The sequence below is a fragment of the Mycosarcoma maydis genome, chromosome 11 (assembly GCF_000328475.2).
Source record: "Mycosarcoma maydis chromosome 11, whole genome shotgun sequence".
Lineage (NCBI taxonomy): Eukaryota > Fungi > Basidiomycota > Ustilaginomycetes > Ustilaginales > Mycosarcoma > Mycosarcoma maydis.
This window is the reverse complement of record NC_026488.1, coordinates 591,108-605,530: the sequence shown is the minus strand read 5'-3', so window position 1 is coordinate 605,530 and position 14,423 is coordinate 591,108. Positions and strand designations below refer to the sequence as shown.

General features: G+C 54.1%; 5 protein-coding genes across 5 annotated transcripts in view; 2 read left to right on the top strand and 3 right to left on the bottom strand.

Moving 5' to 3' along the window:
• The window catches only part of UMAG_15094 (uncharacterized protein), a gene marked incomplete at both ends in the record, with an annotated part of 6,680 nt that extends 5,906 nt beyond the window's left edge, over nt 1–774 (bottom strand). The window contains one exon of the mRNA XM_011392299.1: nt 34–774. Coding sequence (XP_011390601.1) covers nt 34–774 — 741 coding nt within the window. The remainder of the gene's footprint in view (nt 1–33) is intronic.
• Nucleotides 775–3,105: 2,331 nt separating this feature from the next.
• On the top strand, nt 3,106–4,959 carry UMAG_04067 (uncharacterized protein; the record flags this gene model as incomplete). The annotated part of the gene is made up of 1 exon (XM_011392204.1): nt 3,106–4,959. The coding sequence occupies one exon, from the start codon at nt 3,106–3,108 to the stop codon at nt 4,957–4,959; it is 1,854 nt and encodes a 617-aa protein (XP_011390506.1).
• A 520-nt stretch (nt 4,960–5,479) lies between these two features.
• Nucleotides 5,480–6,118, bottom strand: UMAG_04066 (uncharacterized protein; the record flags this gene model as incomplete). Its single annotated transcript, XM_011392203.1, has 1 exon — nt 5,480–6,118. One exon carries the CDS (start codon nt 6,116–6,118, stop codon nt 5,480–5,482), a length of 639 nt encoding a protein of 212 aa, XP_011390505.1.
• Nucleotides 6,119–8,449: 2,331 nt separating this feature from the next.
• UMAG_04065 (uncharacterized protein) lies at nt 8,450–12,466 on the top strand (the record flags this gene model as incomplete). The annotated part of the gene is made up of 1 exon (XM_011392202.1): nt 8,450–12,466. The coding sequence occupies one exon, from the start codon at nt 8,450–8,452 to the stop codon at nt 12,464–12,466; it is 4,017 nt and encodes a 1,338-aa protein (XP_011390504.1).
• A 178-nt stretch (nt 12,467–12,644) lies between these two features.
• On the bottom strand, nt 12,645–14,288 carry UMAG_04064 (uncharacterized protein; the record flags this gene model as incomplete). The annotated part of the gene is made up of 1 exon (XM_011392201.1): nt 12,645–14,288. The coding sequence occupies one exon, from the start codon at nt 14,286–14,288 to the stop codon at nt 12,645–12,647; it is 1,644 nt and encodes a 547-aa protein (XP_011390503.1).
• Nucleotides 14,289–14,423: the final 135 nt, after the last annotated feature.

Here is a 14,423-nt window from a genome sequence, read left to right as displayed (position 1 = left end):
GAGTGTTTCGGGAGGCAAGTTTGGTGCTGTGGACGATTCTGATGGGGGTGGATTGGCGAGATCATCGATGGCGCCTAATCCGAGACCGATGAGAAGGGCGTTCCGATCGCCGGTGATGGTGGGAGTGGTGTTCCAGGAGGGAGCGGATTGGTGGATAGGTAGGGTGGATTCGGCAGGGACAGTGGCTTGACGCTTGCGCAAGAGGTTGAGCTCCTTGGGTCTCCATGGGTTTGATGGTTCACTGGGGGTGAGCGGAGTGATGGGTGCGAGTTGGTCGTGCGCTTCGACGTCGGAGAATTGGGAATGTGCACGTCCGCTGGATACGCTGTGATCCGTTTCTGCGCTGTTGACATCGCTGATGGCAGGACTGTAGTAGTCTATTGCGCTGTCGAGGGAGGACTGCTTGCAGGGTTGAATGCGGTGAAGCAGCGAGAGAGAGGATGTGGAGGAAGGATAGGAGGAAAGCGAGTTGACGGATTCGACCGAGGTGGAGGATGAGAGGTGTTGGGTTGTAGATTGAGAGGAATCGGCCGAGTCTACATGAAGCGAGGGTCGGAGTGATGGCAGCGAGGGACGTGATAGACGTGATGCGTGAGCGCGAGAACGAGAACGAGAACGAGAACGAGGAGGCGGTTGTGGGAAGAGCGAGTCAAAGGGATCATGCTGGTTGCAAAACGAGTGTGTGAAAAGGCAAGATTGAGCGAGGTCGTAGGGTTCGATGGCTGGGTGTGGCATGCCGCGAGGCTGCGGTTGCGACTGTGTTGAGGTCGACATGCCGAGCCAGCGATGCGCGGGGTTATCAGCGACAGCGTGATGAAAGCTAGGATCAACGTTGGGCTAGAATGGAATGGTGGCGAGATGTTGGATGGGACGGCATCCAAACGATGATAAAGCTAGCTCGGGAGGAGGTGGAATGTTGACGAGAAAACGGCGGTTGGTGGGAGGAGGTGCGAGCCGGAGATCGTTTGATGTGATGATGCTACCGATGAACCAATCGAGAGATGAACCAATCGAGATGGTTGGAGAGTTAGGGTCACGACGATTGGCAACCGACGGTGCCGAAACGACAGATAGAGTAGGGCGGGGCGGGAGTGCTGAGAAAAAGGGGGGCCAAGCAGCTGGAGACGGACAACGACGATGCAGACAAAGGAGAGAGCAAGGAAAATGCGATGGTGGGCAAACGAGAAAGGACTGCAGCCAAAACGAATGAAGTGAAGGACGAAAGAAGCGCCAAAAGGCGAGATGGCGCACAGAGAGGGGAAAACACCTGAGACGAGCCGAGTGGGCGGGAGTATGGAGCTGTACCAAAGATGGTGGCGTAGCGGGAGAGAGATGGTCAGGGAGCGAGTTAGAGGAACAAGAGCAAGGGAAAGGTTGGATGATGCCAAGAGGTGAGGGGCAGCGAGGCCAGAGCAGCCAGAGCAGCCAAAGCAAAGGTGGTGTGTTGCGGTGCTCAAAGAGGCAACGCCATCAAGAGACTCTGGGGACTTGGCAGTGCACACAGAGAGACAACTCACGACTGTCAGCGATCGAGCCGAGAATCAGGACAGAGGCAGTCATGAGTGACAGCATCCACGCAAACCATCACGAAAAGAGTCGATCGGCGCAAGCAAACACCTCACGAAACGAGACGTGAGTTACGAGTTGGCTGTGATCAGTCGTGAGTGATTGAGAGAGTCAGTTACCGTCCAACCAGCCTTGGCGCATACTCTGCCTTGTGGGCCAATCGCCAATACACCAAGATCGACAGCACAGCACAAGGCAATCAGAAGAACACTACTTGCATGCATTGCACGCACACGCACGCCAAAGGGTCCGCCGATTGAAATTTGTTCGAGATTTGTATTCGTGATTGAGTCGCCTAGAACAAGAGGCAACAGCAACAGCAACAGCAACAGCAACAGCAACAGCAACAGCAACAGCAACAGCGTTCCAGTGAAATCACGACAAGCGTGAATTGCATTACAATTACGATCACGAACCATTCGTAAGTTAATTAGAATTGCGTGGTGACTGAGGGTTTGTTTTGTTGTTCAACTCGCGACTGAATTGCGAGAAGAACACACCAACCAAAACAGAGGCCGATGCATCCAAAACACACCCTTAACTGCACACGTCCACGCCCGCGCCAGCCTAGAGTAAGTAAAGTAACGTAACGTCAAGTTAAATAATTCGATTCGTTCGTGATTCGTGTGCCGATCATCAACATGCGTGATGGTCAAGCTAAGTTAACTTACCTTGGCGCTGAGTGCTCTCGTCCAGCTGCCCCGAAATTGTGAACAACACGCGCGTCTGTGCCTCCATGCTTGATTGTTGCAACGCACAGCAGATCTCTAGATCGGCTTGCAGCCGAGCTGCAGTGTGTCACAAGCGCCCAGGCAGAACAGCCTTGTCCTACGTTGTCCTACGTTGTCCTACGTTGTCCTACGTTGTGGTACTCTGTCGTACTTTGTGTTCCTTGGCTGTTTTGGATGCATGTTTTTGTGACCCCCTTTTTCGGGCGCTTTTCCAATTGAAACTTTGTTGACTCACGACTGTGCATGGTTGCAATCGTGAATCGTGAATCACGAGTCCTTTGTGCTTGTCTGCCCGTCGTGCCCGTTTAGACGTCAGTGAATGTGCATATAGATGCAGTCTGATCTGTCTCGTCCGTTTGTCCAGCGACCATCGTCCCGAGCTCGGTAGCGTTGACCTTTCTTCTTGGTAACTTACATCAAGGCGTCCACAGTTGCGCTACCAACAAAGCACGCATCAGATCCATTCACGATTCGGACGAGATTGGTTCGCCTCCATCGCCACCTCGATCGGCGTTGCTGCTAGAGTGCCTGCCAAAGCCGAGCAAGAGCGACGAGCGGGGCAGGCGTAATCCTCGAGATTCACGATTCTGATTGGCACTACCCTGTTAGATTCCTCGGCAGCTGGTTTGGTCGCTGCCCGAGTCCCGCCAAAAAAAAGTTCAAAAATTCCGGTTGGCAAAACCACCAACGCAAAATTTCCAACAAGCAAGCAAAAGCGTAGGCGTGTTGCGTGTGCGTAAAGCAGAAAGTGGAAGAGCCAAACTTGTTGGTTGACGTCCTTCCATCCGAACCACAAGAGTAGGCAAACATGCCGGCACAGAAGCGAGCAAGATCCAACGACGCTGCTAGCAGCTCCCACGGCAATGCTAATGCAAGCAGTGGTACATCAGCTACCGTCTACCGCAAATCGGCCAAAAAACAACGCTCAGATCAGCAAGCAGCGTCCAAATCTCCAAACAAGCCTGCCCAACCACAGCGCACACGACCCAAAGATGATCCGAAACCCAAAACAAAACACGAATTCATCCAAGCCAAGAAGGCTGCTGCGCTCAAGCACAAAGAGGCTGCAAACGCTGCTCGTCGAGCTCAACAAGCGTCGGAAAAGCAGGCACTCAAGCAGCAGCACCAGCAGCACCAGCAGCACCAGCAACCCAAGCGCAAAGGTGCTGGGTCAAACGCATCACCACCACAGCCACCCGCCATGCTGATCAAACCGCCCACACCAACTCGTTCTTTCAGGATCGTGGCTGGATCCTACGAACGACTGCTGTACGGTCTCGAGGCTTCGGTGGAGCCAGCCTCCGATGACGCCTACGCCTCGGCCTCGACAGCTTTCAATGTAACGCTGAAACCCATCTTTACGTTTCCCGCGCACATCTCTTGCATCCGTACGGTTGCCACTGCTGGTTCCGACTCCAAGTGGCTCGCTACCGGTGGTACAGACGAGATTGTCAAAGTGTGGGATTTGCGAAAGCGACGCGAGGTGGGTCAATTGACAGGACACGAAGGAACCATCACCTCGCTCGTGTTTGCCTCTCGTACCTACCTGCTCACCACCTCCGCCGACTCGAACATCAACCTCTACCGTACACGCGACTGGGCGCTTTTGAGGACGCTCAAAGGTCATATTGGAAGGATCAACAGCGCTGCACCTCATCCGAGCGGCAGGTTGGCGCTCAGCGTGGGCTCGGATCGAACGATTCGAATGTGGGATCTCATGCGCGCTCAAGCGGCAGCCAGTACGCGGATCGGCATCGAGGCAGATCTGGTTCGCTGGGATACGTTGGGCACCAGATTTGTCGTGCTAGCGTATCGACAAGCCATGATTTTTGGTACCGACATGTCCAAACTCGCCGAACTGGAGGACAAGAAACGCATTGGCGATGTTTGCTTTTTCCGCGTCACGGATTGCGAGGGCAAAGAGCGGGAGTTGTTCCTGGCCGGGTTGGAAGACGGCACAGTCAAAGTGTTTGACCTCGACGCTGACGTGACGCAAGAGTCGAGCGCAAAGCGCAGCAAGCCGAATCCCAACGCTGACGCCGATACAGACGAGCAAGACGAAAGCGACGACGACGCACAAGACCACCTCATGCCGCTCGTACAAGTAGGTCGTCTGACAGGACACAAGAATCGCGTTCGCTCGGTGGCGCTTCTGCCCGTCCGCATCTCGTCGCACAAAGTGTCATACGTCGGCATCACTATCTCTTCGGACGGCTTAATTCGAACGTTTGATCTGGGTCCCATCATCGCCTCTCTATCCTCGACCCAACGCACTCGTGCAGAGTACGCCTCGAAAGTGATCGACGTGCAAAGCAATGCCTCCTTTGATACAAACGGTACGCGACTCACCTGTTTGACCGCTGTCGGCGTTGCAGCCACCTCGCCCAATCCAGCTGATCAAGACGCCGACGACGATGACGACGACGACGACCACCAAGAATCGCACGTCATCGTCAGCGACAATGATGCTGACCAACTCGACACCGACGACCAGAGCGACCTAGACGTCCAAGCCGAAGACGACGAACTCAAGGCATTGGAACGCGCACTCAAAGACGCCCAAGCAAAAGGCCTCGATTTGGCTGACCTCGAGGAACTGCTCAACGCCAACAAAGAGGAAGACGAAGACGAAGAGGAAGAGGGACAAGAAGAGGACGACTAAGTCTGCCCCCTCCGTGGTCACTCGCATTGCTGCGCTGTGTCATAGCAGCATCTCACAAGCACGCCATGTAAGCAGACCAAGATCAACAGAATAGTACAATTGGATTGTGCAAGTGACATGTGACCATGGATTACACGATGACGACAAAAGAAAAAAAAAAGAAAAAGACGATGGCCGCGTGATGGTACAAGGACGAATTGAAATCTGGCTGTGTTTTGCAAGAGAAAGAGAGCGCCGAGGTACGTTGCAAGAGCGACTGCAGTGGAAGAGCGGACTGGAAACAGGGCTACGAGTGGCGAATGACGAGGAAACAGACAAGAAAGAGGATACCTAGATAGTCAGAGTGCGAGGGAGATGCTGGAGACGCAAGATGCTGACGTGACATGCGTGGACAGGAACGAGCGTGACTGAAGCGGAGCGACAAGCAACGAACCGTTTCGATACGGAATGCTTGCAGATGCAACGAGAGCGGCAAGCTGAGAATGCGAGTAAGAACCAATTTAGGACGAGCTGGCGCCGCTCAGCAGATGACACAGCTGCAACCAGGCGTGTCCTCTTGCTCGGTCCTGCGTCGAGTCGGTGGCGCGTCCGAGTGGGTCTTGACGGGCGTTTGCTGCTCCATCTTGACAGGCTCGGATGGTGGTGGAATGGAGCGAATGATCATGTGTACCACCGTAGTCGCACCGGCCTTGCAGCCACGAGAGGCGAGCGTGAGTTGTGCGTCATCCAGAATGTGGCCGAGGTGGAGCAATCTGAGATAGTCGGCCGATTCGGGTCGGGGTTGCGGCCAAGACTCGGGCCAATCCTGCCAGATCTGGGTTCGAACCGTTTGGATGGTGTCGGTGGGTGCAAACTTCCACGACTTGCGCTGGCCAGTAGTGAGAAGCGTGGTGAGGTGAACGGCTGTGGCTGCTGACAAGTGAGTCTGCGATCCGGTCGACGAGATCGAGGCGGCGGCGAGCGGCAGTGCTTGAGGAGCGACCTGGTAAGCATCCCTCGTGGACACCAAAACGCGCGTTTGCGAGTGCTTGTGCTTGGGAGAGTCAGAAAGCGTAGAAAGGTTCGAGACTACATGTGTGAGACGAGTGTCGTCATGTGCGTGCGACGAGCCATTGTCTGTAGAGCAGGTCGAGTTACGGCTCCTCTCTGTTGCGTGCATGGTCGATGACCGGTGAGCTTGAGCGGTGGTGTGGTCGAGATGCAAGGACGTGGCGTGACGAGAAGGATTTGGACGTGTAGACGACGACAATCACGAATAGCGGTGATGATGGTAGCACAGACAAAAGTGGAGGAGCGTAGCAATCGCGAATCACATACTGTAATCACGAATGTTGTACAACAGAGACGACAATCGTGAATCGTGAATCGTGAGTCTTTTAACGCTAACTTAGCATGATACCCTTTTTAGTCACCGCTCTCCATGTTGGAGCGGATCACGCGCGATCGTGAATACGAAACGGCGACACAGCGAAACAGAGACACACACACGGGACAAAACACGCGTCCAGAGCCGGTCGAGACAAGCGGCTTGAGCGGTGCTGGACGAGTGTGAGTCGGGAGTGTGATAAGACGGCAATCGTGAATACTGTATGCAGCCTCAGCCGTTTCACGACAAACAGAATCCCAATCGTGAAGAATAGTAGTATCAAGTTGATAATATAATCAAAAGGACTGTCGACGGCGTAGCACACGTTCAGTCTGTGAGTTGTGAGTCGTAACTCGTTGTTGGTGCAATTGTGAAATACGAATGTGAATTTCGTGAATCGTGAATAGTGCCAAATGTGAACTCGTTCGTGTCATTCGTGATTTGGTGTGCGTTGACGACACAGTGCGGGACCCTCTCTCTTTTGTCCCGTTTTGTGCACCGATCTCAGAGCGAATCACAAAATACAAAATCGTGAATCCAACCCTTTTCTCTTCTTTCAAGCTCAGCTCAGCTCAGCTCGGCTCGGCTCGTCTCGTCTCAGCTGGCCTCGTCCCATCTATCACGGTTGCTTACCAGCGAACAAAGCCGGAAAAAAAAAGACGAGGCGGCATGTTCGCTGGTAAGCAACCAAGATTGACATTGTTATCAACAGTCATGCCTTGCTGGTAGGCCTCATTGCTCTACGAGACTGGATGCGCAAGGTGATAGCGCGACGCTCCCACCTAAGTTAGCATGACAGCTACGTTTCCTGGCTCGATCCTATCAATACAGCCGAGTTCAACTTGCTCTTACTCAACCAAGTGCTTTTGCGCTTTGGCAGCCGCTGTTGCTGCTGAATCGATTTTCGCCAAGCCTTGGCTGTCGAGCGAGCGAGGCAAAGGCTAGACTAATCACAGAGACACGATTTCGTCCACAGTCGCGTGGCTCCTCTGTCTTGTGCTGCAATCAGACACTTGTAACGTGTCCGTGGTCAGCTTCAGGCACACGCCAAGCCTTTTCACTCAACGTGGTCGCCGCTTTCCAAGGTGCCAAGACTTGGGCTTTCTTCTGTATTCGATATCCGCTTCGACGCCCATTTCCCCCACATTCGTGATTCGTGATTGCTTGCCCTTGACCTATCCACCATCACGAATCACGAACGTCGTTTTCCACCTCTGTTCTTTTTGCCACACGATCTGCACGATCGAATCGGATTCACGATCAGATCGTATCGGCACGACATCAAACGCATCGGGAGAATGCATAGCCGAGAACCCCACACAGTCGGGCTGACGATTTCGTCCAAGCTGTTCTTCAGCACGTTCAGACACTGCGCACGCCAACGCAGACAGACGCCACCTTGCATTCATCGCAAGCCTCGCAGCTCAACTAAGGATTGCAAACACAAGGCTAGTGCGTCATAACACCAAGCTGCGATGGGCGATTCACGATTGGCGACATGAGACACGTGACATTGACTACAAATTGTTACATCGACTCAGTCTTGGTCTGTACAGTACGCATAAAATGCACGCTTCTCCTCGTCTAAACCCACTCGGCCATTCACATCATATCATTTTTTTTTTTATGTATGGTGCATGGCAAAAAAAAAACTTGAAACGGCGGCTTGTCCAAATCAGGAATCACAAGTACTGTAGATATCCGGCTAAACTCACTGACTGATTCAGAATCGCTCGGCTCAATCAAGAATTCTAGATAATTCACGATTCATTCGAGTTTGACGTTCTGCAAAGCAAACTGCAAAGCAGAACGAACTTAACTTATGACAAAAAAAAAAGAAGAAAAGAAAAGGGCAAATAGATGCTACTCTAGACAGCAGTCACTCAGCCGTCGGTCTTGGCTATCAGCTTCGTAAATTTATTCATGATTTATTTACAACAGCCGCCAAAGTCGCCAGACAATTTACAACTTTGCTCGTACGACCTCGGCAGCAACACTCACGACTCTTGTGGTCTCGGCCAGCATCTCAACAACATCTCGACTTGTTCCGCCATCGCCATCGTCATCCCAAAGCCCAAGTCTCTGCCTACTACCTTTATCCTCATAGCGTAATCCGTGTGAGCCATGTCCAACACAAGTCCACTAGAACCTTGCCCTCCTGATGGTACGGCTGCCACGACCACAAACGCCCCTTTCCTCCTCCTCGAGCCCTCGCACGATTCGCATCTCTCCAAGCAAATCGAGCCAGAGACCGAACAGCAACTATCGCGTTCCTCCAAAGACACCACCACCACAGAGCAAGAAAGCATCAACCAGCTTTTCGACCATCATCTCCCTCCCAGGCCCCAGCTGCTCGAGCTGACCGAACAAGCAAAGCGAGAGTCACGCATCTCGATCCCGGCTTCACACGATCGCATCGCCCCTATCTCGAGCCATTCAGAATCTCGTCAGTCCATCTACTTGGCAGACGAGGACATTCAACTTGATCTCCGCTTCTACCGACGGCAGCTCTTTCTGATGCTCCTCTGGTACTTGCTCTGCATCCTCACCGCCGGTATTCTCTTTATTGCCGACAACTGGGCCAACAACAAGTTCTGGATTCGTTTCAACACTACACCCACCTCGCTCAACCAGACCAACGCCGACAACAAGGACAAGTTGATCCGCATCAAGAGCAAGCATGCAGAGGTCGACATTTTGCCTCTTAAGCGAGTCACCTTTCCTTCGCCCATCCCCTTCCTCCACGTATTTCCTCCCACTCTACCCCAGCCGTACTCCTCTCCACAAGACGCCGCTGCTAGACTCAACGATCATCTGTCGTCTACATCTCAACAGTACCAACACCCACATTCACTCAGCTACGTTGACCTTGTCGAATATAGAGCCACCACCTTGCTCCTCCATCCCGTATCCGGCAAATTCTTCCTTCTTGCCAGGTGGAATGATCCTGCATGGAGTACAGCCCTAGGTTCGGATACCGTCGCCCCCGAATACAGCCTTTCTTCAACAGGCCTTGATGTCCAGACCGTGCGCGACAGGCAGGCGCTCTTCGGCGACAACCAGGTGACTGTCAAAGGCAAGTCGGTCGTCGACCTCTTGATCCAAGAAGTCCTCCACCCCTTTTACATCTTCCAGATCTATTCAATCGTTCTGTGGTGCAACGACGAATACGTACCTTACGCCATTGTCATTGCTGTTGTCTCGGTGATTGGCATTGTTGCCACCACTGTCACTACCAAAGCCGCCATCGAGAAGCTCAAAAAGATGAGCCGCTTCAGCTGCGACCTTTCTGTGCTTCGACCCACTTTAGCAACCACTACAGATCGACTCGACGAAAAGAGCGCCGTGATGGATGCGGCGTGTCTTGAAAAGAAGCAATCGGATATAGCATCCAACTCGATTACATCCGCATCGACCTATACCATTCTCAATAGCGAAGCGCTCGTCCCTGGTGACATTGTGGACCTCGGTGCCATCTACACATCTCACAAGGACGCATCCAACTATGGGCATCGACTCATTGAGACGCTTCCCTGCGATCTAGTGTTGCTCGAAGGCGATTGCATCGTCAACGAGTCCATGATGACCGGAGAGTCGGTGCCCGTGGTCAAGGCTCCCATCTCGAAAGCCGACCTGGGTGGCGTCCTTGCGGCTGGAAAAGACGTTTCTTGTCTCGATAAGCACATCCTCTACTCTGGTACCAAACTCGTCCGCGTGCGACCCGGCAGCAGTGCCGCATACACCACGCGCGCTCTCGTCATCCGAACCGGCTTCTCCACCGCCAAAGGCTCGCTCGTCCGACAGATGCTCTTCCCACGCCCCATCAATCACAAGTTCTACCGCGACGCGTTCCTGTTCATCGGTAATCTCTTCGTCATCGCCATCATCGGCATGATTGCCACCATCATTTACTTCAAGATCATCGGCGTCAGCAGCCAAGAGATTGCGCTCCGCTCGCTCGACGTTCTGACCATCGCTGTTCCCCCGGCTCTGCCCGCAACGCTTTCGATCTGTATCACATTCTCCATTGCACGCCTCAAACGACGTCAGATCTTCTGTCTCAGTCCTCAGAGAATCAATGTTGCGGGCATGGTCAACATGTTTGTCTTTGACAAGACCGGCACCTTGACCGAAGAAGGCCTCGATGTGATGGGCGTTCGCATGGTCAAGCATGGCAAGTTTACAGAGCTCATTCAGCAACAAGCGTGCGCCGAGATGGAGGACCCGGCCGAGATCGGATTGGTCGAGGCCATGGCAACAGCTCACGATCTAAATTTGCTCGATGGACAGCCGATCGGCGAGCCTTTGGAAGTAAAAATGCTCGAATGGACAGGGCGAACGCTGCAAGATGAAGCCTCTCTCGCGCCTGTATACCTTACAAAAGAAGCAGCGCTGGGCGCAGCGCATGGCGCAGCGCTTGATGTCGATTCGCGCCGTCCACTGACAAATGACGGCACGCTCGCCCGAGTGCCCGTCATCCTCGCCAATCCAAGATGCCCATCGGTGGCGGTAATTCGCACGTTTGAATTCAGCGCATCTCTGCGCAGAATGAGTGTCGTCGTCAAACGCCACAACTCGCTCTCGGCGCAGGTCTACTGCAAGGGTGCTCCCGAGTCGATTTGCTGCCTCTGTGAGCCGGCATCGCTTCCTAGCGATTACAATTACGTACTCGACCGTTGCACTCGAGCCGGATTCCGAGTGCTCGCCGTAGCAGCCAAATCCATCGACGCTCTTGGCTGGGCCGGCGCGCAACGCCTCACTCGATCCGAAACCGAATCCTCACTCGAGTTCCTGGGCCTCATCATTTTTGAAAACAAGCTCAAGGCCGCCACTACGGCCTCGATCGCAACGATCAGAGACGATGCTCGGCTGCCCATCAAAATGTGCACAGGCGACTCGGTTCTAACTGCGATTTCCGTGGCCAGGGAGTGTGGGATCCTGGCGACAAATTCGGAAGTGTTCACGCCGAGGTTGAGCGGAAAAGGTGGCAAGCAGATCGAGTGGATCAGTGTCGAGGATAAGACGCGTACCTTGGACGCGTATACGCTCGATGCTCCGGATGCCAAGCTCAAGCAGATCGATCTCGCCGTATCCGGGGAGCTTCTGCGCGCGCTGCTCGAGGCGTGTTCGGCCGAGACAATGGCACGCGTCTTGGTGCACTGCAAGGTGTTTGGCCGTTTCTCACCAGAGCAGAAGCAAGAGCTGGTGGAGCGGCTGCAGACGCTGGGATACGTGGTCGCCATGACGGGCGACGGAGCTAACGATTGTGGTGCGTTGAAATCAGCCGACGTGGGCTTGTCGCTGTCCGAAGCGGAAGCCTCGGTAGCGGCGCCCTTCACGTCCAAGATCAAGGACATCTCTGCTATTACGCATCTGATGCGCGAAGGGCGGTCCACGTTGACGGTGAGCTTCGCCATGTTTCTGTTTATGAGCGTCTACTCTCTCTCTGAGTACTTTACCGTTCTTTTGCTGTACGGAAAAGCGACGTCGCTGGATAACGCAGAGTACCTGTTCATCGACGTCTTCTGCATTCTACCGGTTGCGGTCGGATTGGCGAATTCGCGTCCTGCCAAGAAGCTGTTTCGGATTGCACCGGAGATGCGACTTTCGTCGGCCAAGCCTATTGTGTCGATGCTGGCGCAGGTGATTCTTGGATACATTGCTCAGACGGTGGTGTACGTAGTGCTTCACAGCAAGACGTGGTATGAAGCGCCCGAGTTCGATCCGGAAGATCTCACGTTGAACGATATGGACAATACGGCTCTGTTCCGAACGTCGATATTTACCTACATTATCGCTGGCTTCGCTTTTAGCATCGGTCCTCCACACAGGCAGTGGCTCGTGTTCAACTGGATCCTAGCTCCCACCCTGATCGTGCTGGCGGTATTTGCGTTCTACTTCCTCTTCTTGACCAGCGGTCCGTTCTTCACTCTGTTCGGCTTTGTCGATATGCCAACACACTTCAGCTGGCTCATCTTTGGCGTCGTCATCGCGCAGCTCGTCGTAGCTATGCTCTTTGAATTCTGCGGCGTCGCCATCGTCGCACGTGGCGTATCTTGGCTGTTCACCCGCCTAACAAGTGTCTTTGGTACCCAACATCATCCGGCGTACAAGGCGGTAGAGAACGCCATCTACTCGTGACGCGAGACACGGCATACTATCTTGACATGTGGAATCACGAAATGGATTTTCACTTTTGGCAAACACGCACGACTCACGCTTTCGCATGCAACACGCACGACATGTTTTTGGGGTTCAAGTGGAACTGCGGCAGATGCCCAAGATGCTATGGAAGGTAGATAAGGCAGGCAGATACGGGCTAGGTTACGAGGAACATGTTGTGACTTGCCCAGTCGTTTGTGACGAATGCGGCGTAGGACCAGGTCAAATCTCTGGCGCCCTGGTTGAAGCCGGTGTTGCGGTTGAACTGTTCGTTCAAGCTGCCGTTGTGCCAAGCGTGCTGGTTGACGATCTGCACAAATCCATCAGCCATACGCTTGATGGCGGTAGTGAGGGTGATGTACTGATCCGAGGTCGAGGAGAAGCTTCCTGTAGTGGCCGACGAGGCGAACTGCCGGTAGAACGCCAGCGAAGTTGAGGTGATTTCCAGACTGCCACGAGCGCGAACGATGCTGAGCGCCGTATTCAGCACTTCGGCAGCAGCGAGCGTACAGATGTACCACGGGTTGGCTTGCGACGTTCCATCGCCGTCGTAGACATCTGATGGGTAGCGCCCTGTGGCCACCGCTGCAGGAGCAGCAGCGCCGCCGTTGATCGCGTACATTGATCGGAATGCATCCACATACTTTTTGTGTGTTGCCAGTACTTTGTCCGAAGCGGGTCCGAAAAGCGTCGCGTTGACAGCTGCGTTGTAGTCTGTTGTATCCCACCCCTTGAGTGAGCCAAGCAGCACGGAACAGTCGATCCCATCTCTGTTGCCAACACCTTGGTACGCCTGCACATAACCCTTGTCTGCATCCCAGAACGACTGCAGCTTGACCAGCATTTCCGCCGCCTGTTGGTCGTAGTAGCTCGCCGCACCCGCATCGTTGATCGCACTTGCAAACTTGGCGCCATCCACCATACTCCTCCACTGTACGATGAGTGTGAAAAAGTGGGCACCCTCCACTTCCTCCCACAAATCAAAGCTCGAATCCTGCCAGTGGTGCGCCACGTACTCGAGGTCGGTCTTGATCAAGCTGGGCGAGCCTAGCTCGCGTTTGTACAGTGTACCTGTTGTGAAGCTGTCGTTCAGGCCGATGCGCTTAGCGAACGCCATCAGAGCCGAAGCGCGCAACGCAGCGCCGTCGTTCTGAGGTCTTCCCCATGCACCCGTGAAGAGCGAACCGTCGACGTTGAACTTGGGTTCGCCTTGGCCTGCAGCCGATCTGGCTGCGTTTTGCTGGTGCGTGTATTCGGCATTGGCATAGTTGGTCACCAGCGTTCGGTCGAGTGTCGGCTGTGAGATGACCACCTTGATGGTGAGAGCTGCATCGCGCACCCACGAGTACAAGTAGTCGGGATGTGCAGTGGAAGGCGAGGCGATCACAGCGCCCGTTTCGACGTTAGGCACTTGATTGTCGCCGACCGTGGACGAGGCACCTCCGATGTTGGCCAACATACGCTGGTACGCGTACGTCGAACTGACAGAACGTGAAGCGAGGTGTGAAGCACGAGCGCTAGACTGTTGCCCGATCACCAACTTGACTATCCAAGCCGCGTCAACATTGCTGCTCAACGCGCAGAACCAGATGAGCAGTAGGCACAGACCGCCACTGCTAAGCAGAGCGATGCGGATGCGCGCGACACGCGATTCGGTCGAACGAGTCATGTCTTCACTATCGGCGCCTTGTGCAAGCCAGGGGTAGGAGGCACATTTATGGGATGCATGCGTCGAGCACAGAAGAGGCGTCGATTCAGTAGCGGCTCTTTTGCTCTCGAGCGTGTCCATGTTGGTCGTCATTGTGGCTATTGCACGCCGAGGATGCCGAGCTCGATGCGACGCGCCAGCAGGGCTCTACTCCATGACTTTCCCCTCGGTGCCAGATCCGGGAAGAAAGCTAGAGATCGCAGCAAGATGGTTGCAAGCGAGCACGAT